Source organism: Tachysurus fulvidraco, chromosome 11 (genome assembly GCF_022655615.1).
Source record: "Tachysurus fulvidraco isolate hzauxx_2018 chromosome 11, HZAU_PFXX_2.0, whole genome shotgun sequence".
NCBI classification, from domain to species: domain Eukaryota; kingdom Metazoa; phylum Chordata; class Actinopteri; order Siluriformes; family Bagridae; genus Tachysurus; species Tachysurus fulvidraco.
In genome coordinates this window covers 22,818,703-22,842,954 of record NC_062528.1, presented here as the reverse complement: position 1 = coordinate 22,842,954, position 24,252 = coordinate 22,818,703, and the positions used below count along the sequence as shown (strand labels likewise).

Sequence of the window (24,252 nt, the reverse complement as noted above, 5' to 3'; positions counted from 1 at the left end):
TGTAATAGTTTTGATCAGCTGCTTCAGTCGGTTCGTATTTCCTTGTCATTTATTTGTTTCATGGGTTGTTAAAAAAATTTACTTGCACGATTTTCTTTACGGCCCTGCTTTTATTGTATTTCTTATTTAATTGCCGACCAGATTGAGTTTGGAGTAAAGAAGAAAGTGTGCATCCTGGCTGAAGGTAGATTAGTAGCCATGCAGTATTCTATAAGGGTCCTATAAGTGTTGATGTTTATGTCTCGTTCCAGGAGAGAGTTCAGCTCATGTGTTTGGAAGAGGGCAGGCAATAATTTCCAGGGAATTCAGAACAGCGTAACAGATATTGCGTCATCGGGTAGGCGTGGCCTATTTGATAATCTAACCCTAACCCTAACTCTAACCATAGTTTTTGGTTGTTTATTTGTTTTCTAAAATAAATCTACCTGTACGACTGTTTTGTCCTTCGTAATATGCTGTTTTTTTTTTTTAAGAGACCTCCAGAAACACGCCCACTTTACGTCGTGGTAACGAAACCCCTGGAATTTAGTGAATGAAGAGAGTTGTATGAGCCTCTCACCGAATGTGTAATATCACCCAGTTTAAAAAGACGTAGCTGTCTGGATTGAAGCGTCTCAGAGGACGTGTACGGTACACTTCACCCTCTCTGCCTAATGGGGCTGGTCTCCATAAGGGCTGTGTCTCAGGACACCCATTAGGGAGTAAGACATTTTAATTACATCAAAAAATCCTTCTGGTACACTAGAAAAAAAATCCCATAATGCACCCCAAAAACCAACGAGCTACGTTCACTATGTTCCCTTACTAGAAATCTGGATGTCATATTTTTGATCTCGGTTCAACAAATCAATTCCGTCATTTTGTAACGTCTATACACAGTTTGTTTGAGCCTGAAGAAAGTGTTTAACGGTGTAACAACGTGCACTAGCAAGCCGTCAATCCTGTTCAGAGTGTGTTATTACGCTAATACCTTAATATGGAGTACAAAATGAAACTCAAATATATGATACCTTTGGGATTTTCAGCGACTGATGAGTAAATTTGAGTCATTTACATTTAAAGCATTTACATCTCATTTTTTATACAACTGAGCAATTGAGGGTTAAGGGCCTTGCTCAGGGGCCCAATGAGACCAGTTGGTGTGGTTTAGTAGGAGGAATGGTCTGGTCTGGTGTGGTGTCGTGTGGTGTGATATGGTTTGGTGTGTGTTCTCTTGGGAGGTGTGGTGTGGGTGTGGTATCATGTGGTGTGGGTGTGGTATCGTGTGCTGTGGGAGTAGTATCATGTGGTGTGGGTGTGGTATCATGTAATGTGGGTGTGGTATTGTGTGGTGCGGTGTGGTATCATGTGGTGTGGGATCATGTAATGTGGGTGTGGTATCATGTGGTGTTGGTGTTGTATCTTGTGGTGTGGGTGTAGTATCTTGTGGTGTGGGTGTTGTATCTTGTGGTGTGGGTGTAGTATCATGTGGTGTTGGTGTTGTATCTTGTGGTGTGGGTGTAGTATCATGTGGTGTTGGTGTTGTATCTTGTGGTGTGGGTGTAGTATCATGTGGTGTTGGTGTTGTATCTTGTGGTGTGGGTGGGGTATCATGTGGTGTGGGTGTGGTATCATGTGGTGTGAGTGTGATATCATGTGGTGTGGGTGTGGTATTGTGTGGTGCGGTGTGGTATCATGTGGTGTGGGTGTGGTATTGTGTGGTGCAGTGTGGTATCATGTGGTTTGGGTGTGGTATCATGTGGTGTGGGTATGGTATCATGTCGTGTAGTGAGAGCTTTGGTGTAAGGTGTAGTGTAGTCTGGTGAGGTGTAATGTGGTTTGTGTATTGTGAATTGTGGTGTAGTGTGTTGTGTTGGGAGGTGTGGTGTTTGTCTGGTATTGTGTGGTGACGTGGGAGTTGTGGTGTGGGTGTGGTATTGTGTGGTGTAGTGGGAGTTGTGGTGTTGTGTGGTGTGGGTGTGGTATTGTGTGGTGTAGTGGGAGTTGTGGTGTGGGTGTGGTATTGTGTGGTGTAGTGGGAGTTGTGGTGTTGTGTGGTGTGGGTGTGGTATTGTGTGGTGTAGTGGGAGTTGTGGTGTTGTGTGGTGTGGGTGTGGTATTGTGTGGTGTAGTCTTTGTGTTTGTGGTTTTGTTTGTGGTGTATTTTGTGGTTAGTGGGTTTGTTTTTGTGTGTCATTTGTGTTGTGATTTGTGGTTTTGTCTGTTTAGTGTGTGTGTGTATGTCTTTTTCTTCTCTCTTTTTCTTTTGTGTTTTTTTTCTATCTTTTTATTTATCTTTTTATTTTGTCTCATTTGTATTTTTTCTCTCTCTCTGTTTTCTATTTTTTTGTTTTCTCTTTGTGTGTCTCTTTATTTTCTCTTTGTCTATCTCTTTTTTTTTTATTTTTATTTTTTTTTGTTTTTTTTTTTTTTTTTTTTTTATTTTTTTTGTTTTTTTTGTTTTTATTTTTTTTTTTGGTTTTTTTTTTTTTGTTTTTTTTTTTTTTTTTATAAAATTTTTTTTGTTTTTTTTTTTTTTTTTTTTTTTTTTATTTTTAAAATATTAAATTTTAAAAAATTATATTTTTTTTTTTATTTTTTTTTTATTTTTTTTTTTTTTTTTTTTTTTTTGGGGGGGTGGGTCTCTTTTTTTTTTTTTTTTTTTAATTTTTTTTTATTTTTTATTATTTTTTTTTTTTTTTTTTCTTTTTTTTTTTTTTTTGTTTTTTGTTTGTTTTTTTTTTTTTCTTTTGTTTTCTCTTTTTCTTTTTTTTTGTTTTTTTTTTTTTTTTTTCTTTTTTTTTTGGTATGTTATTTTTTATTTTTTTTTTTTTTTTTTTCTTTTCTTTCTTTTTCTTTTTTTTTTTTTTTTTTTTTTTTTTTATTTTTTTTTTCTTTTTTTATTTTTTTTTTTTTTTTTTTTTTTTATTTGTCCTTTTTTTTTTGTTTTCGTTTTTTTTTATTTTTTTTTTTTTTTTTTTTTTTCTTTTTTTTTTTCTTTGTCTGTGTTATTTTTTTTGTTTTTTTTTTTTACTTTTTTTTTCTTTTTCTTTTTTTATTTTTTTTTTTTTTTTCGTTGTTTTTTTATCTTTTTTTTTTTTTTTGTTTCTTTATTTAATTTTTATTTTTCATTTTTTTTTTTTTTTTTTTTTTTTTTTTTTGCATTTTTTTTTTTTTACTTTTTAATTTTTATTTACATTTTTTTTATTTTTTTTTTTTTTTTTAATTTTTTTTTTTTTTTTGTTTTTTTTTATGTTTTTTTTTATTGGGAGTCTGTTGGGGTGTTTTTTGTTTGGTTGTTTACTTGTGTTTTTTGCTTTGGGAGTTGTGGTGTTGTGTGTCTGAATTTTCTCACCAAGCTGGAAGTAGGTGATGTCACTCTTCACTCCTGGTCCAGCTCCGGTGCTGGCTGACACCTCCACGCCGTAACGGATGCCCGGAACCAGACCCGAGATCACCGCTGAGAAGGTGTTGCCATCCACGCTGCGGTTGACATGGTAACGAGTCTCGTTGCCCAAACACCAGATCTGAGTAACAGAATGTTTCATGTTAATTCCTCGGCTCCTCGGTGTTACGCAGGTGAAATGATAAATAGTGTAGACACTAAAGTAGCACAAGACTAAACAAACTAGTGCGTTACATCCCGTAGCTGCGTTCCGTCCTATTAAAGTTAGCGATTTTACACACGGCAGCTTTAAACGCACCGACAAACTTTTTTATAGAAGTACATACAGAGTTTTACATTTCAGAAGCTTGACGACAATCACGGCGACGGCGTAACGTTTTAAAGACAGAGAGTTTGTCGGTGCGTTTAAAGCTGCCGTGTGTAAAATCGCTAAACTTTTACGCACCAGACGTTTGGATCTGACGTGTCATCTACCGGATGTCACTTTAATCCTTCAGATGTCCCTGAATAACGTGTGAATGTGTGAACAAACTTTATTGTTATAAACACATTTCCATACTTTATATCAAAATAATAATAATAATCCCCCCCCCCCCCATTGTAAAATCCGAGGTTGAACGCTTTCGTAGCAGTGATTAAACATGTGCTTGTGTCAAACTCTGAGTCATCAGTGCTGGCTGTTAAATAAAGCCGTTTCATCACTGAGATCCTGCGATTCAGACACGTCCAGCCGTGCGCACTCGACTACGTGCTTTCGCTACTCGGACTCGTGAATCTGCCTCGTCTAAAAATCTGATATACACAGGGGGAAAAAATTTAATAAAATAAAGCACAAGCCTGATAGCAATAGAGCTTTAGCCTGCAGCTCCATCAACCTCTTCACACACTAATCTTGTTTTGACGGAGATTTCCTGCCCGTCTGTCTGTCTGTCTGTCTGTCTGTCTGTCTGTCTGTCTGTCTGACAGGATTGCTCCAAAAGCTTCAGCTGTCCCCGTGGGCTCTCAGAGAAACAGAATCAAACCTGGCCCACGATCCTTCACTCGCTCTTTTAAGGCAGGTAGCAATCAGGGGAAGTGATTAAGCAGCGAGTCGCTCAGTCTCGCCACGTTCAACGAGCGTGAAATAACATGCAAGCACCTCAAATACTAGAGTAGCTGTGAAATCATCAGCGATTTGTAATGTAACGTTAAATGACGGCACGGTGAATTAAAAACAGCGAGAGAAAGAGAGAAAGAAAACAAATAACCAGCTATAAAGATACACTCAGACTAAAGTAAATATAATAAAATACTGAATACATTATAGATGATAATGTACAATTTATATGGCTATAATAATACAATTTATTTATTTATTTATTTATTTATCAAATCAGAATAATAAACACTAAAAAGTATGTTTTTTTTAAAAATTCCGAGATAATAGCAACGTTAAATTATTTAATGTTTATATTTTTAAACAATAATTTTAACATATTTCATCGTTACATCTTAATATATTAAAAGCGAATGTAATTAATTATCATTAAGTACGTCACGTATAGATAATGAGGCACGGATACGAATGAATAAAAAAATAGATAATGGTTCATAATTAATATATTCTAAATAAATACAATAGACATGCAGTGTACAATAAAATGTAGCGAATAATTTCCTAATATTTCGAATATTTATTTTGCATTATTAGATTTTATTTACGAGGCATCTGTGTATATTATAAATACGTATAATAATATGAAATAAACCGTGAAATAAAGATCATTAATGATTTATAGACTTATATATAGACTAAATTTATAAAAATAGATATTTTGTTATAAAAAACAAAAAAAAATTATTTTGTTTATTTTCATAGTATACATGAAAACATTTCTGTCCTTAATGTGTAACATATATTTACATATATATTTATATTTATATCTGATGAATATGAAAAGATTCTAGAATAATAAAACTCATATATTTGTATTTTTTGGCATATGCTTCACTGATCATGTTGCAAATTTTAAATCCAAACACCTCCAAGTGTAATTTTCCTAGTTGGCCAATAGATGGCAGCAGAACACAGGTTTCTGATCCACGCCTCAGTTGCTGATAAAACGTCATGTGTGAAAGCCTGAAAGAGTTGTTTTCTAATCATCTTTATGGGCCTTTGTTCTTGTGTGTGTGTGTGTGTGTGTGTGTGTGTGTGTGTGTGTGTGTGTGTGTGTGTGTGTGTGTGTGAGTGTGTGTGTGTGTGTGTGTGTTTGCATGTGTGTGTGTGTGCGTGAGTGTGTGCGTTTGTGTGCATGTGGGTGTGTGTGTGTGTGCGTGAGTGTGTGCGTTTGTGTGCATGTGTGTGTGTGTGTGAGAGTGTGTGTGTGCGTGTGTGTTTGCATGTGTGTGCATGGGTGTGTGCGCGCGTGTGTGTGTGTGTGTGTGTGTGCGTGTGTGTGTATGCATGCTCACCCTGTACTCCTGGACCATTCCGTTGCGCTCGTCCTCACGAGGTGCTTGCCAGGAGAGCAGGATGGCAGTGCTGTTGTCTCTGCTCTGTGTGACAGTCACGTCTCTGGGCGCTGCACTAGGGGCTAAAACAATACATCACATCACAATCACAACAGAACAACACAACACAAGCCCAAAAAAACTTCTAACAGATATATAGAGTATGTAGGCTTCAGAATTATTTATTCTTTAGTATAAAGACACTCCAAGACCTGCTCTCTCTTTCCAAACATCTCCCAAAATATTATGCTTAAGGTTACAGAAGTGAAGCTATAAGGGTTTGGGGCGGGTTACTAAGTTCACAGCACAGGTACATTATGGTCATGTGACCTGCACAGACACGCCCCTAACCACCTTTTCAGAGCATCCTACTTTGCAGTGTCATTTGTTATATAATGGGATAATTTAGACTACAAATTTGGGTTGTTTATGGTTTTCATTTCCTGTCATGTGAACTCTAATTAAATTAAAAGCAGGAGATCCAGGACGATGCGTTCATCTAAAGCGCTTAATCCATTCATTCATTCATTTTCTACCGCTTATCCGAACTTCTCGGGTCACGGGGAGCCTGTGCCTATCTCAGGCGTCATCGGGCATCGAGGCAGGATACACCCTGGACGGAGTGCCGACCCATCACAGGGCACACACACACACACTCTCATTCACTCACACACACACACTACGGACAATTTCCCAGAGATGCCAATCAACCTACCATGCATGTCTTTGGACCGGGGGAGGAAACCGGAGTACCCGGAGGAAACCCCCGAGGCACGGGGAGAACATGCAAACTCCACACACACAAGGCGGAGGTGGGAATCAAACCCCCGACCCTGGAGGTGTAAGGTGAACGTGCTAACCACTAAGCCACCGTGCCCCCCTAGTGCTTAATCCAATTTACACCAAATTTACCAACAATGATCTAAATAGAAATAGAAAGGTAAATGCTGATCAGTCAGGGTGTGTGTGTGTGTGTGTTCATATTGTTGTTCTGAAACTTTTCCTTATAGCTCAGAAAATCGAAGCTACTACTTTAGCATCATGCGATCAGACACTCACCTGTGAGCTACAACATCTTTTAACAAATACTTCTACCTTCCTGATTTAGGACTATATATATATACACACACACACACACACACACACACACACACACACATATATATATACGGTAAGGCTTCAGCAAGAACAGTGAAGTATTTCAGGCTGTTACGCTGTGAGTGTAAAACTGAGCATGAATCCAGAAAACAGGTCTCTTATGGACAGTTATAACCTTAAGAGCAAACCCAGCTGCTTTTCCAAACCTTTTTTTCACTGTTCAGCTTTTTCACACAAACATTTCCCACTCGCTCACACACACACACACTGACACACACACACCGAGCGAGTAAAACGAATCCATGTGGAATAAAGGGCCCACAGACGTCCACACCCGACGAACAATTAGCGAGGCATGTGTTTGAGCATTCGATACATTTCAATTTTCCCGTCTGCCGCTCGGCTCTTCTGGTCTCGCCTCGTCTCGTCTCGTGTCACTCTCATGCCGCCGATTCGCACAGTTACAGCTTCGAGAGCTGAAACAAAAGCTGCATCTGAAGAGCGGTTCGGTGTACGGCAGATTCGAGGATCTACGCTGATGCACACGGGAGTCACATGATAGAAGTTTAACGGGCTGCTACGAGAGGGAAGTCCTCACCTTCCTCCAGCGTCTTGCCGACTTTGATGTCGCTGTCGGTGCCCTGGAACTCGTTAAAGAAGGGTCGTATTTTGAACTCGTAGGTGGTGCCTTTGCGGAGCTGAGTGATCACGGCCGTGTACTCGGCAGGACTCCTGACCTCATACATGGTCCAGTCGCTCCGCGTCTGCCCCGACTCGGACGACACGCGGTACATCACCTTATAGCCCTGCATGTACTGGGACTGCTGCTCCACCTGCACAACACAACACAACACAACCATGTTACAGTGTGGCTAATCATCAATGTTACGCTATCTCAAATGTTACAACATGTCTCATCAAGCATGTAACAACAAGTCTAATCAACATTGATACAGCATGTCTGATCAGCAAGTCTGATACAGTGTCGATGTTACATTATCTCTAATAATACAACAATTCTAATCAACCATGTAACTACATGTCTAATGTTACAGTATGTCTAATCAACATCATGTTATAGTATCTCTAACGTTATGGTATGTCTGATATTACAGTATGTCTAATCAGCAATGTCACTGCATGTTTAATCAGCAATGTAACTGTATATCTAATGGTACATTTCTAATCACCAATATTACACTGTGTCTAATCACCAATATTACACCGTGTCTAATCACCAATATTACACCGTGTCTAATCACCAATATTACACCGTGTCTAATCACCAATATTACACCGTGTCTAATCACCAATATTACATCTACACCGTGTCTAATCACCAATATTACACTGTGTCTAATCACCAGCGTGTCTAATCACCAATATTACACCATGTCTAATCACCAATATTACACCGTGTCTAATCACCAATATTACACCGTGTCTAATCACCAATATTACAGCGTGTCTAATCACCAATATTACACTGTGTCTAATCACCAATATTACACTGTGTCTAATCACCAATATTACACCGTGTCTAATCACCAATATTACACCGTGTCTAATCACCAATATTACACCGTGTCTAATCACCAATATTACACCGTGTCTAATCACCAATATTACACCGTGTCTAATCACCAATATTACACCGTGTCTAATCACCAATATTACACCGTGTCTAATCACCAATATTACACCGTGTCTAATCACCAATATTACATCGTGTCTAATCACCAATATTACACCGTGTCTAATCACCAATATTACACCGTGTCTAATCACCAATATTACACCGTGTCTAATCACCAATATTACAGCGTGTCTAATCACCAATATTACAGCGTGTCTAATCACCAATATTACATCGTGTCTAATCACCAATATTACAGCGTGTCTAATCACCAATATTACAGCGTGTCTAATCACCAATATTACATCTACACCGTGTCTAATCACCAATATTACACTGTGTCTAATCACCAGCGTGTCTAATCACCAATATTACACCATGTCTAATCACCAATATTACACCGTGTCTAATCACCAATATTACACCATGTCTAATCACCAATATTACACCGTGTCTAATCACCAATATTACACCATGTCTAATCACCAATATTACACCGTGTCTAATCACCAATATTACACCGTGTCTAATCACCAATATTACAGCGTGTCTAATCACCAATATTACACTGTGTCTAATCACCAATATTACACTGTGTCTAATCACCAATATTACACTGTGTCTAATCACCAATATTACAGCGTGTCTAATCACCAATATTACAGCGTGTCTAATCACCAGCGTGTCTAATCACCAATATTACACCATGTCTAATCACCAATATTACACCGTGTCTAATCACCAATATTACACCATGTCTAATCACCAATATTACACCATGTCTAATCACCAATATTACACTGTGTCTAATCACCAGCGTGTCTAATCACCAATATTACACCATGTCTAATCACCAATATTACACCGTGTCTAATCACCAATATTACAGCGTGTCTAATCACCAATATTACACTGTGTCTAATCACCAATATTACACCATGTCTAATCACCAATATTACAGCGTGTCTAATCACCAATATTACAGCGTGTTTAATCACCAATATTACAGCGTGTCTAATCACCAATATTACACCATGTCTAATCACCAATATTACACCGTGTCTAATCACCAATATTACACCGTGTCTAATCACCAATATTACACCGTGTCTAATCACCAATATTACAGCGTGTCTAATCACCAATATTACAGCGTGTCTAATCACCAATATTACAGCGTGTCTAATCACCAATATTACATCGTGTCTAATCACCAATATTACACTGTGTCTAATCACCAATATTACACCGTGTCTAATCACCAATATTACACCGTGTCTAATCACCAATATTACACTGTGTCTAATCACCAATATTACATCTACACCGTGTCTAATCACCAATATTACACTGTGTCTAATCACCAATATTACAGCGTGTCTAATCACCAATATTACACCGTGTCTAATCACCAATATTACAGCGTGTCTAATCACCAATATTACACCGTGTCTAATCACCAATATTACAGCGTGTCTAATCACCAATATTACACCATGTCTAATCACCAATATTACACCGTGTCTAATCACCAATATTACAGCGTGTCTAATCACCAATATTACACTGTGTCTAATCACCAATATTACACCGTGTCTAATCACCAATATTACACCGTGTCTAATCACCAATATTACAGCGTGTCTAATCACCAATATTACAGCGTGTCTAATCACCAATATTACAGCGTGTCTAATCACCAATATTACACCGTGTCTAATCACCAATATTACACTGTGTCTAATCACCAATATTACACCGTGTCTAATCACCAATATTACACCGTGTCTAATCACCAATATTACACCGTGTCTAATCACCAATATTACACCGTGTCTAATCACCAATATTACACTGTGTCTAATCACCAATATTACACTGTGTCTAATCACCAATATTACAGCGTGTCTAATCACCAATATTACAGCGTGTCTAATCACCAATATTACAGCGTGTCTAATCACCAATATTACACCGTGTCTAATCACCAATATTACACCGTGTCTAATCACCAATATTACAGCGTGTCTAATCACCAATATTACACCGTGTCTAATCACCAATATTACACCGTGTCTAATCACCAATATTACAGCGTGTCTAATCACCAATATTACACCGTGTCTAATCACCAATATTACAGCGTGTCTAATCACCAATATTACACCGTGTCTAATCACCAACATTACAGCGTGTCTAATCACCAATATTACACTGTGTCTAATCAACAAGAAATCCTGAATTCTTATTATCTAGCTGCAGTGAAGCTCCAGCGTGTTGTTCCGGCCACGTTGTGGTGTCATGGAAACGGTCGACCACGTGTAAATGTTGTAGCTAAGACAATGCAGTATAATAACGTAATGTAAGCTATCTTCGTTAGCGCATTAATACAGATTAGATTAGATTACACAAAACAAACGAGTTTATAATCAAGTAAAGTTTGTAAAAAAAAAAACAAACAAAAAAAAAACTTTTGGTCAAACAAAAAGTATAAGAAAAATATAAGAGCCTATCAGATTTCGGTATACAAATATGTTGCGTTTCGGATTTCTTGCCACGTCGCACAATTTATTAAAGGATAAATATGTGCTTTTCAAGCCAAGGTCATGGTGACTAGCACGTGGTGCGGGTGGTAAAGTAACTCCATTTTTGTGTGTCACTGCGTTATAGCTGGAACTGACAGCTCTCGTTATAGAAGCTCTGTCTTCGTGGTGCTCAGATGGACAGGCTGAACTTTCTGTAAAAGAGCACGATGATCACACACCAGGGAAAGACAGACTGTACTGACAACGTAGCGGCGATTAGACGGAGAGGCAAATTGTAAAGAAATGCGACGATGTGGAAACACTTTATCGTCTCAGGAAACACTACACCACTTACTGTACCGCTCGGAGTGTCTCCCAGACTTCTGCTGGCCTGAAGCTATCTCCGAGCAGATAATCTCTCGTGTCTGTTTCCAGCAGGATCTCGAGCTCTTGGAGTTAACCCTAAACGCAAGAACTCAGAAGACACGAAGCAGGAGCTCGTGCAAGGACTACTCGTGTCTTTCTGAGTCATTTGTACACAATATTCACAATATCATGAGCGAGTTCTCGTAGGGACGGCGAATCATCTCCAGGCTTTGTTTCGTCTACATGTTAAGCGCGGGACTTGTTATCGGACTCTTTAATTTTTTTCTCGACGTGATTCAGAAGCCCTGGAGATTTTGTAGAAAGACAAGAGTAGGATCTCATCCATATGGTTCTAATGCAGAGAACCGTGCAGCCTCGTAAAGGACGTAATGCACGCCAATAAAACCTGTCGTCTCAGCTGCAACTCGTTATACACTCGAAAAAGTGCGAAGGTTCCAAAATCCTGACACCGAACGACACATGTGTGTATTTTACTACGAACACCGCCTGGCTCGGAGGAGAGGTGCTCATGCTGCATTAAGCACATTTCCAGCACATTGCAAATTTATTACAGGTTTAAAAACATAAACTACAATCACAGACTCATGCACGGTTCGTGGGTGGATGTGAAAAAGATGGCGGCTGTGACGGATGATCTTTACCGAGAAACGGACGGACGACACGTTCGCTCCGAAGACGCTCTGCTTTGATGAGTTCGATGAACTTTTTCAAAATGTTTCTATAATACGTATATATAAACTTTAAAGCTGCGGTTTGCGTTTTTTGAGAACTTACCTAGACGAGGAATGGCGTGTATACTTTAATGCTCCGATGTTGGATCGGATTCTAAAGAGCGAAAAGAATTCCTTCGTACAAATGAGTTACACGTTCACGGCGCTTTCTGCCCTCTTCCGCATACCTGAGCTCAAAATCTCTCATTGTTCTGCATCACTGTGATTGACAGGACAGAAAGAGTATGCCCCGCCCACCCTGAGAGCACAGCCGATGTAAATGTAAACGTGAGAAGGATATCTTACTGTCCACTGCACACGGATGGAGGAGGATGAAAGGATGGTGGGGTTGTGGAGGTGGATGACGACATCTCCGAGCTCCCTCTGGATCTGCCCGTGCTCCACTCCCTGACTGGTTGGAGGAATTTCTGTGTACACACACACACACACACACACACACACACACACACACACACACACACACATACACAAGCTCATCAAGACTTAAATCTCTACAGATGCGTACAGTGTTTGACATGTGAGCATGTTTACTGCACGCTCGCAATGTGTTCACCTTGTGTTTTGATGGCGTCGCTGATGGGACTCGGGTCACTCAGGCCATATGCGTTAGCCGCCCTGACCAAGAAGAGATAGACGGCGCTGGGCTTCAGACCCTTCAGCACGTAGCTCTCGGTCCTCACATGCTCTGCTAGCGTGTGCCAGCTACTGCCTGCTGCATGACTGCAGGAAACACAACAGTGGACCCTTAACACATTCCCCATGCTGACACCTGAACTGAATCGCTACTTAGCAACAGAAGTTCTGTTACACACTTCCTTTGGCTTGTATGATACATCTCAGGTGCTGATATAGTGAAGAGATTAAAGAATGGTACTAAGGAAGTTATTTTATTCATTGTTCTACTTGTTTACAAAAAAATGAAAGTTGCTAATTCGCTTAAGCGTTCCCGTGTCGCTTCGCTTGTCGCTTCCCGTGTCGCTTCCTGTGTCGCTTCGCTTGTCGCTTCCCGTGTCGCTTCCCGTGTCGCTTGGCGTTTAACAGAATCAGCTTATTTTAGGATCTTCCAACATCCCAGCAGGCGCTCATGTAAAGGTGAGAGATCGTCTCCATGCTGACACATAGAATTTATCATAAGTAAAAGATTAAAGCTGCCACCTGAAGGCCTCAATGATGTATGAGGTGGGCGTGGCTCCGGAGTGAAGGTCAGGCTTCCAGGACAGAGACACGGTGGTGCGAGTGACATCAATGACCTCGGGTTTGGAGGGAGCGCTAGGTATCAGGTTTGGGTCGGTGGGTCGGCCGGGCTGAACTCCTATACCGAACTCTGTAACAGGAAGGAAAAGATGGAGATGATCGAAAAAGAGCAGAATAGTCTCTCTCCATCTCTCTCTCTCGCTCGCTCTCTCTCTGTTTCTCTCGTGCTCTCTCTCTCTCTCCCCCGTCTCTCTTTCTCTCTCTCTCTCTGTCTCTCTTGTGCTCTCTCTCTGTCTCTCTCTCTCCCTGTATCTCTATCTCTCTTTCTCTCTCTGTCTCTCTCTCTCTCCATCTTTCTCTCTCTCTGTCTCTCTCTCTCTCGTGCTCACTCTCTGTTTCTCTCGTGCGATCTCTCACTCTCTCTCTCTCTCTCTCTCTCTCCCCGTCTCTCTTTCTCTTTCTTGTGCTCTCTCTCTCTGTCTCTCTCTCTCTGTCTCTCTCTCTCTCTTTTACTGTCATTTCAAGTTATTATAATGTCAGTCACCTATGAAGGACGGAGACAAGCAATTACAGAGTCATTCATGTTTCATTTGCCTTTCACTCTCTCTCCATGCACACATCCTAAAAGTGTGTGTGTGTGTGTGTATGTGTGTGTGTCCCAACCTTGAACTTCCAGGTAGGCCTTCCATGATGCTTCTCCACTGGGACTGGACGCGACACATGTATACACACCCGTGTCTCCAAGCTACATCACAATCATACAAAAAAAAGAAAAGAAAAGAAAAGAAAAGAGAAAAAAAATCATTTATCTTCATCATTTAGCTTTTTTTACGACTTAATGCAAGATGTTACACGTGCTTCTAAATGGCCGAGATGTCTAATTGAGTGACAGCTAAAATGATCAGACCAATTTTAATCGTGCTGGAATTTCCTCAGGAGGGAGAAAAAAGAAAGAAAAGCAAAATCAGAATGTTAGAAGAAAGCCTGATTTTCTTCGTCCTCACGTGTCTATGTTAATCACTGCTCATTTGCATAAAGTCACACCCACAAAACTCCATAAAAGGACAAGTGCCCAGACAGGTGAGAAGACGAAATGAACACTCAGGGTAAGATAGAGAGGAAGTTATTGTGTTTCATTTCATTTTGGTAAAGAAAAAATAATAACCGCTAAACAAAACCTAACAACTCTATCCTGTTCTTTCTGTTTGTTTATAGTTTATAGTACGCTCGGTATTTACGACTCGTGCAGTTTAGGGATAAATCTGCACATATCTATAAAATAATCCTGTGGGAAAGAAATAACATCAGAGCAGCGTCTAGAAAGAAAGAAAGAAAAAAACCTAATGACCAAAAATTATGTCTCAATAAAAATTCATTTTCTAATTCTGATTCAATGATCGTAAAATCCTTCTATACGACTCAGCACACACACACACACACACACACACACACACACACACACGCACGCACACACACACAGCCTTTTTTCTCTTTTTTGCACTATAGAGATCTCTCTCTCTCCATCTCTCTCTCTCTCTCTCCGTCTCTCTCACTCATATGGAATAAGTTGTCTATATTAGTTGTTCATATAAAACAGGTTCTGAGTGGAAATGCCAATACGTGTCATTACTGATCCTCCTCACTGTACCAGCCACAGAACCGTCAGCCAATCAGACTCAGTCAATTAAAACCAGCCAATCAGACTCAGTCAATTAAAACCTGTCAATCAGACTCAGTCAATTAAAATCAGCCAATCAGACTCAGTCAATTAAAATCAGCCAATCAGACTCAGTCAATTAAAATCTGCCAATCAGACTCAGTCAATTAAAATCAGCCAATCAGACTCAGTCAATTAAAATCTGCCACTCAAAATCAGACAATCTAAGTTTTCCGGCTCAGTCACTCAATCTCAGCCATTCAGACTGAGCAAACTAATATCAGGTAATTAGACTCAGCCAATCAGACTCCTCAATCCACAACTGAATAGCTAAAGAGACAGATCAGTGTATTAACTCTGGGGATCTTTAGCCTGTGACGATGTCCTGGGAGTCGTACCTTGGCATATCGGATCTGCAGACCTCCAGAGTCCAGCAGCTTAAAGCGGGAGTCATGAGCAGACACCAGAACTCCATCTTTCTTCCACATGATGGTGGGTGAAGGACTTCCTGTCGCCCTGCAGCCCAGAACCACCGTACTGTCCAGCGGAACCGTGTGATTGGTGGGTCCCTGACGGATGACAGGTGGAGGGCGGTCTGAAATGACTGGATCAGAGAGAGAGAGAGAGAGAGAGAATAAACACCTGATAAATTCAATTCAATTCAATTCAATTCAAGTTTATTTGTATTGCGCTTTTTACAATAGACATTGTCCCAAAGCAGCTTTACAGAACATAAACACAGAGCAGAAGGTAAACATAATTAATGATAAAGGAATTAACGAATAATAAAAGAAATAAGAATTAACAGAATAAAAATTCTAGATTATTATTAGATGTATATAGTTCACAATGTGTATGTATTTATTCCCCTATGAGCAAGTCTGAGGTGACTCAGGCAGCAGTGGCGAGGAAGAACTGCCTTAAATTGGTAAAGGAAGAAACCTTGAGAGGAACCGGACTCAAGGGGGAACCCATCCTCATATGGGTGACACTGGGGGTGTGATTGTAATGTACAGTCAGTTAAATGTTGTATTGGTGTAAGGATCATGGGCTTCTGATCTCCTGAGTATCACAGAGTGGGGGGAGAGAGAGAGAGAGAGAGAGAGAGAGAGAGAGAGAGAGAGAGAGAGAGAGAGACAGAATAGAAAGAGAGGTACAGAAAGAGTGACAGAATCAACAGCTGTAACTGAAAATAAAAAGAGTGAGAGAGCAAATCAACACTTGGATTGAAGATAAAAGGAAAGAGAGAGAGAGAGAGAGAGAGAGAGAGAGAGAGTCAACACTTCAAATTGAAAATAAACAGAAAGTGAAAAAGAGATTGGGAGTGAGAGAGTAAACCAACACTTGGTATTGAAGATAAAATGAGAGAGGGAGAGAGAGAGAGAGAGAGAGAGAGAGAGAGAGAGAGAGAGACCACATAATGAAAGCTAATTTTTTCAACTGGAAGCAATTTTCCACTCACTCAGCAGCAGTAGCCGAGCGACGGCAAACGAAATAAAGGAGATTAATAGCGCCGACATTCCGAGCGCCGAGCTCTTTGTAAAACGTATAAACAACGTGGTGGAGAACGTCCTCTCACGTACACGCTCGGACAAGTGCGGGCTCCGGCACGTGCGCTAACACAGGCATGTGTCCGCTTTATAACACTGGCGTAAAAAACACACACTTCTGAGATATCAATCAACTTAATTAAGACTATTAAATCAACCCTTATGCACTGTATAAACAGGACGGAAACATACATTAGCGAGAAAGGCTCCGTTTGTTTAGGTACCGCTAGCTTTATTAGCGCTCATGTCTCAGAGCTTAGAGCAAGATAAAGCAAGAAATAATAAAACAATCCAGGACACTTCATTATTCCTGACAAGAAACAGCACTAAATCGTGTAATTACCGAGATCCTGTTATTACTCTACTGTAGCAGCGCCTTCGATGAGACACGAGGATCGTTTGTGCGTTAGGATTTATTTGGAGCGTCACGTACGTAAAGTTTCGTAAGAAAAACAGAAGTGATGGTTGAACATCACGATATTTTCTACAGTATGGACAGAAACCGAAATAAACCAACAAAGCAGGCGTGCTACTGTCAGTCAGTCCTGTGGAGTTTTACAGCTTCGCTGGAATTAACATAAAGTCAAACAAGTTTTCTACAATATTGAAAATCACTAGATTTGCTGCAGGATTCGTAGCGAGACTCGTCAGATACGTCATAGCGACAGAGCTTTATAACAATTCCCTCTTCTGTTCACGTGTGTGGACACGACTACTGCCGTCACAGCAAGTCTTACAGTTGTGTCACTGGGAAGAGTTTCCAGAAAATGAAAACAACTCTAAAAAATGTTAAATACATAAAATTTCAAATATTATGTTAAAATATTAATATTATTATTTTTTATGTAATTTAATTTGTTTTTGTCCATTTTCTGATTATTTGTGGCTCCATTTGTTCTGCCATTCAGCGATCATCACGTATTGTGTGTGTTTCTTTAGTGTTTCTGTTTCTGTGTGTGTGTGTTTGTGCATGTGTGTGTGTGTGTGTTTGTGCATGTGTGTGTGTGTGTGTTTGTGCATGTGTGTGTGTGTTTGTTTGTGCATGTGTGTGTGTTTGTGCATGTGTGTGTGCATGTGTGTGTGTGTGTGTGTTTGTTTGTGCATGTGTGTGTTTGTGCATGTGTGTGTGTGTTTGTGCATGTGTGTGTGTTTGTGCATGTGTGTGTGTGTTTGTGCATGTGTGTGTGTGTGTGTTTGTGCGTGTGTGTGTTTGTTCATATGTGTGTGTGTGTGTGTGTTTGTGCATATGTGTGTGTGTGTGTGTGTGTGTGTTTGTGCATGTGTGTGTTTGTGCATGTGTGTGTGTGTGTGTTTGTGCATATGTGTGTGTGTTTGTGCATGTGTGTGTGTGTGTTTGTGCATGTGTGTGTGTGTTTGTGCATGTGTGTGTTTGTGCATGTGTGTGTGTGTTTGTGCATGTGTGTGTGTGTGTTTGTGCGTGTGTGTGTTTGTTCATATGTGTGTGTGTGTGTGTGTTTGTGCATATGTGTGTGTGTGTGTGTGTGTGTGTGTGTGTGTTTGTGCATGTGTGTGTTTGTGCATGTGTGTGTGTGTGTGTTTGTGCATATGTGTGTGTGTTTGTGCATGTGTGTGTGTGTTTGTGCATGTGTGTGTGTGTTTCTTACTATCTGTGACCTCCAGCAGAGCTTTAGTGATCACACTCCCTGCGATATTGAGCGCCTGACAGCTGTAGTAGCCGCTGTCTCCTCGCTCCAGTCCCGTGATGGTCAGATCACCGGTCTGAGACACGGAGAACCGGCTGGAGGATTGAGGAGGCTGGGAGGAGAACAGCAGGTTCTGCAGAGAGGAGAACAAGGTTGAGGAGAGAACTGTGACTGTTAGTATTACTTATAAATAAATAAATAAATAAATAAATAAATAAATAAATAAACAAATAAATAAATAAACAAAACAAAACAAACAGCAGGACACTGACGTGTGTGAAGTAAAGCTGCTCGGTTTGAACATACACTCTTGAGGTATTTCCGACAGTCCTAGGGCAGGTGTGTGTGTGTGTGTGTGTGTGTGTGTGTGTGTGTGTGTGTGTGTGTGTGTGTGTGTTGAGATCACTCTGTCTGGCTGCCTGAAGCAGTATGTGTTTCTCCCTGAAGGTGTGTTTAATAAGCACAGCTGGAGCTGGATCACTGAAGAGTTCATAAATCTATCCCACAGCAGGGGTGTGTGTGTGTGTGTGTGTGTGTGTGTGTGTGTGTGTGTGTGTGTGTGTGTGTGTGATTGGGGTTTTCGGGCAGGATGGTTGAGGGGGGCTTTATACTGCAAACTTATTACCAAACTGCAATAAATCATCAGGAAATAAAGACATTTAGAAGGAAAGCAGACCTGTCTCAGTATTAGGTCCACAGCACGGCTTATTAATAATGCAAAAAATAAAAAAATGTGTGTGTGTGTGTGTGTGATTGGGGGCGGGGATTCTGGAGAGCACAATTAGGAATTACAGATGTAAACACAGCTTGCTAAAGGCTATAATTCACAAAAAAAAAAAAAACATGCAGAAAAAATTCCCATCAGCTTTTTTGTTATTACAAGAAAAACGATTCTCCGTATTACAAGAAACTACGGTGTCTTGTGATTTGGACAAAGCGTCTCGCCGTTACTCGTCTGATGATGTTACGTCTGTGGAATCTGTTGTTTTAGTTTAATACGTAACATAACAGAGATTTTGGATGTATGGAAGCACAAGCGAGACAAAACGGGTTGCTCTGTAACAACAGCGAGATGCGTTTCTTGTAAAAAAAAAAAAAAAGCATTTCTAATAACAATTAGATATTTTTTATCGATAACGAGATAATATAGAATAACTACGATAAATATTCAAAACACAAAATGCTTCACGATAACGAACGTAATAACGAGATACTCTTCACACGATGAGATTCTTTCCGGATAATAACGAGTTAACAAAATACTTTTTTCACGGCACAATTAGTTACTTTGTAATAACGAGATAGTTCGTACAATAGTGAGATACTTTGCTTGTCATAACAACTTGCTTTGTAATTATGAGATAGTTTTCACACGATAATGAGATACGTCACTTGTAATAACGAGATACTTTTCACACGACCACAAGATTCTTTTCAGATAACAACGAGATACTTTGTATTAACAAGATACTTTCCAAGTAATAATCGGAAACGGTGCTTGTAGCGAAGATACTTCTCACGTAATAAAAGATTTTATTATCTCAGACCTACAAGACTCTTTCCTCTTAATATTTTTTTTCCATAATTGTTCGACTATTGTGTTTCTCATCATAGTGAGCCACTTTAATCACAGTAAAAAGATGCTAAGCGAAAGGAAATGCTTGTCTAAATACAATACAAGATACAAGATAGTAAAACTAAAAGATAATAAAAAAAATAATAAAAATAAAATAAATAATAATAATAATAATAATAATAATAATAATAATAATACACTGTTACTATAATAAGCAGATAGCTAAGCTTCATTCCTTTGGAGTGGGTGTGGTCAGTTAAACGAACAGGAAGTTCAGTGCTAACATTTACAATTAGCTCCTGTATCTGCTGTATGTTTCTCTCACCTGACTCCCCTCTCGTTGCCAGAAGATGGCCGGCTGTGGGCTTCCTGTCGCCTCGCACTGAAACGTCACGGTGCGTCCCAACCCCACCACCTGGTTCCTCGGCCGCACTGCGAACACCGGCGGCACTGAAGTGTGTGTGTGTGTGTGTGTGTGTGTGTGTGTGTGTGTGTGTGTGTGTGTGTGTGTGTGTGTGTGTGTGTGAGAAAGTATACGTTAATCACTGATACAAAAAAACGACACAATACAGCATTAAAGACTTCACAAACTACAACTAGTGAAAATAAAACACTTCAGGTCACGCCGTCATGTTCGTTGCTTATTTTCCTCTAACAGCGCGTCCCAGAGTGTTTTATTCCTCTTAAACCTCATCAATTTAACTGTAACACAAAACTAATCAACACCGTCTGACCAATCAGACCCATGAATCCAGCAGAGCTGTGGATTACTTCGGAAAACTGGGACTAAATCTCCATAAAGTAGCCGATGTACAGTAGCTCGCTAGCTAGCATGCGACTCTCACGTGCTAGCACAGTTAGCAACTAATGATTTTTTTTTAAAACTCTTCCCCTGTTCCTATTTGGTTGAGTTTTAATGGCCGAACGTTCGTTCAGATGGTTTCTATTTTTCATGCATCACTTTGCTTTCGTCGCTGTTACTATGGTTACAACATCATATTAAAGAGTGGAAAGTCTGGAAAAACTAGTTTTAGGCTTTTTTTTCTATTCAGTTAAAGCGAAATCCACATGAATATCCATCTACTCTTCGTCTATCTATCTATCTATCTATCTATCTATCTATCTATCTATCTATCTATCTATCTATCTATCTATCTATCTATCTATCTATCTATCTATCTATCTATTCATATTAAAGGAGATGCGTTGGGGAAGTAAAGCAAATGTAAATGAAAGGAAAGCTGCCGTGAAACTCCCAGTGGCTTCATTTGCATAGGCAAGGGCACAGAGTGCTAACACTGCCACTGGAACAGGGGATAAATTTGGGCCATCTGTCCCGGTGACGGCGGCAGGTGGGCGTAAGACGCGGACTTCCCATGAATCTTAATGACGGACTCCGTCTCCGTGCTCACGAGGGCTGCTGCTTTCTATCCACCGCGTCCATAAGCATTCACGACACTCACTACTTTTTTCTCCTGATGCTGATAAAATAAAACCGTGACAGCAGCTCCCCCCCCCACCCCACCTCAAATATCAACCACAACCGCTTTCTCTTTTACCACCATTGAAACCTAAAGCAATCTCGGGCCTGTCAGTCCTCGTACTCCAGAGCTCTGAAGGACCAAAGATGAGAATTTAGAAAGACGTGAAGCTTCTGTGGAATAAAACCAGGCAATTTTCTTTGACAACATTACCTTGAACGCTCGGAAATGGCATTCTTTTTTTTTTTTTTCTTTTTTAACCATTTAACCCACACGCCCTGTAGTGGGTGTCAGTGTTGCCGATGACAACCGAGACAAGCGTGCTGATTGGATGGAAGGTGGATGAATGGTGCTTCTGACAACTTCCTGTTGCTGTCAGGGCAGTGATATAAGGTGACGGATGATGGCGGTGCGACTTACCAGACATAACTGAAAGAGGAGAAAAGAAAAAGAAAAAAAAAAAGAAAAAAGAAAAACAACACGTGATAGATGAGTAAATAAATCATAATTGTCATGAGGCAAAATGAAATGACACTAGACATCACATGGTATAGCTGATACACAACGAGGAACGAATTAAACACTAGTGGTCGTGATCCTAAAGACAAACATTTTCCTATTACAACACGAGTTTTATTTCTTTTATACCACAGACATCTAATTTTATTTAATATTATAGTAGCTATAAACAATTTCAGCCCGTCGAGTTCCAGACAAAAATGACAGGACGTTTAATTCGGACCTTTACCTCTGACACTGGAGACTCCTTCCATAAATGTTAAATAATAAACAAATGTCTCCTTACAGAAACTTTACCCAATCGATTATGATTCATTTTCCAGTCAGAGGCCCAAACATTTTTTTATTTCCTCCTGTTTTTATTGTGTCCATGTTGATGACTGCACCTTTCTGTCACGTCTCACACCACAGTGGTGTTAATATGAAGCTCATATGAAAATAGACACTCAGGACTTTTTTTTTTTGTAATGTTTCATCAGGATTTCTGTTTCATCTACAATACAACAGTTTGTTTATTTCCACACAAACGTTTGCATCTTCAAAGTAAATGTTGATATCAAACCCATTTCTGCTCTCTGAGGGCCTTTTTACACCCGGTCACTTCCTGTGTTGTCTCTGATCCGATAGCTATCTGATTTGTTAAAACTGTCCTATTTACATCAGGCCACATAAACGCGTCTCGGCGAATCGGATATCGATCCGATCTTTCTGCTCCCGCCCAAAATGCTAATATATTTTACCTCATTTCCGGGGTAATTGAAATGGAACACGCTTTGGTGTATGTGGTTGGTACAAAAAATAGCATTTACTGTTTGCTGCATTTCCGCTGGCGGCAGCAGTGCGTTTTAAGACAAAAAGAGACGCCTGGGTGAAAGATCAGAGCCAGCGATGGTGGGAAAACATGTTTGTTTCTGGCGCGATGCACGACTCGCGAGTCACCTGCGAGTGACGTACTTCCGTTCAGGAGGAGTATAGCGCTGACGTATGTGGCTTGAACAACCACATTCATTTACACCTGTTCGGTTTCATCTGAAACGCGTCCCAGACCACCTCCTGAAGGGGTTTGTACCATCGGGTTTATATCCGTCTCCAAAACGTTTCGGAGGACATTTAGACCTGGTCTTTTTACCGGCGGGTAGCTATCGGATCACAGAAAACGCAGGAAGTGACCAGGTGTAAAAAGCCCCAGAGATGCCCCAATAAGTGTTATCTTGAATCACCACATTTTGACCAATCAGATTTGAGAACTCAGAGTCACTGTGGTATAAAGACGTTGAGACGAGTCTGTTGTTTTGTTCCACCATAATGAAAGCGAATACATCTGGAGTTCATCCAACATTCAATGATGTAATGAATTCAATCTTGCAAAACTAGACTCAAAAGCCACTTCAACATTTTCTAATCTCTTATCTAATCTCTGAGCATTCGCGCGCTGGGTTTCACAGCGTGTCGTTCATTTGTAAAGAGGTTACGGTGAATAAATCTGTAAACAGGCGGAGACGTGAAGAGGAAGAGCAGAGCGGCTTCGTGGAAATCGGCGCAATTCTCCTGTGTGTGTGGTTTTTTGTGTGGTTTTTTTTTTTGGTGAGTTTTCTCGAAACATTCCCCTCTCCCCTTCCTGTACAAGCCTCATTAACACGGCCGCTCGCAGGACTCTGGCTTTCCGCAAATAGATCGGCTCTGACGACTAAATTACCAGAAGAGGAAGGCCTCGTTTGTAACCCTGCATTATCTCTTCACGGCTAATTTTTTATTCCGAGTCGTTCGTCCACGCGGATAACTTTATACTCCGTTCCAAACAAATGCACATCTGCCCCATCCAGCTGTGCGTTACCCAGAATAATCCATGACACGCACCATTTCGTGAACAGGATCTCCACCTCGGGCATTTTTAGTAAATGAGGTATCTGACGACGTCTTTTTTTTTCTTTTTAAACGTGTCCGTCGTTTCAGACCCGTAAAAAAATAACGCGCTGATTGTGGCTTGTAGGAAAGCCTTGTAACCGGAGCTGGAAAGGAAAAGAGAAATTTCACGCTGGAGGATTTAAAAGCACAATGCTGTCATTGTTCTGCGACGTCGCAGTAAAGTACTCGCTCTGCGCTGTGCTGAATGTTTACTGTAGAGCCAGAGCGCAATAGTGATGATTTACACAATGATCCCAGTGTCATAAAATCTATTTGAACAGTTATAAAGCCATCAGGAGAATTGTTTGTGTTGAGCCTGGAAGGCATCTCTATATTAAATCACAGAGTCAGAGCAGAAGTACGAGGCTTTTTATTCATCCTTCACGATCTAAAGCGCAGAGACACAAATGATTATTCATCGTCTTTTATTAGCCCCGAAAGACGATTCCTCTCA

General features: G+C 40.2%; 1 protein-coding gene across 9 annotated transcripts in view; it reads right to left on the bottom strand.

The window, feature by feature from the left end:
• robo1 (roundabout, axon guidance receptor, homolog 1 (Drosophila)) overlaps positions 1–24,252 on the bottom strand; it is a 295,430-nt gene that overhangs the window by 26,142 nt on the left and 245,036 nt on the right. For 8 of the 9 annotated variants that reach the window (XM_047820606.1, XM_047820607.1, XM_047820608.1 and 5 more), the window contains 11 exons: positions 21,795–21,803; positions 20,219–20,343; positions 18,279–18,450; positions 15,502–15,707; positions 14,110–14,191; positions 13,408–13,576; positions 12,806–12,972; positions 12,538–12,659; positions 7,572–7,806; positions 5,837–5,958; positions 3,335–3,506 (listed from right to left, as the gene is read on the bottom strand). In XM_047820606.1, the coding sequence (XP_047676562.1) occupies positions 3,335–3,506; positions 5,837–5,958; positions 7,572–7,806; positions 12,538–12,659; positions 12,806–12,972; positions 13,408–13,576; positions 14,110–14,191; positions 15,502–15,707; positions 18,279–18,450; positions 20,219–20,343; positions 21,795–21,803 (1,581 nt within the window). The remainder of the gene's footprint in view (positions 1–3,334; positions 3,507–5,836; positions 5,959–7,571; positions 7,807–12,537; positions 12,660–12,805; positions 12,973–13,407; positions 13,577–14,109; positions 14,192–15,501; positions 15,708–18,278; positions 18,451–20,218; positions 20,344–21,794; positions 21,804–24,252) is intronic. The other variant, XM_047820605.1, reaches the window with a different exon arrangement.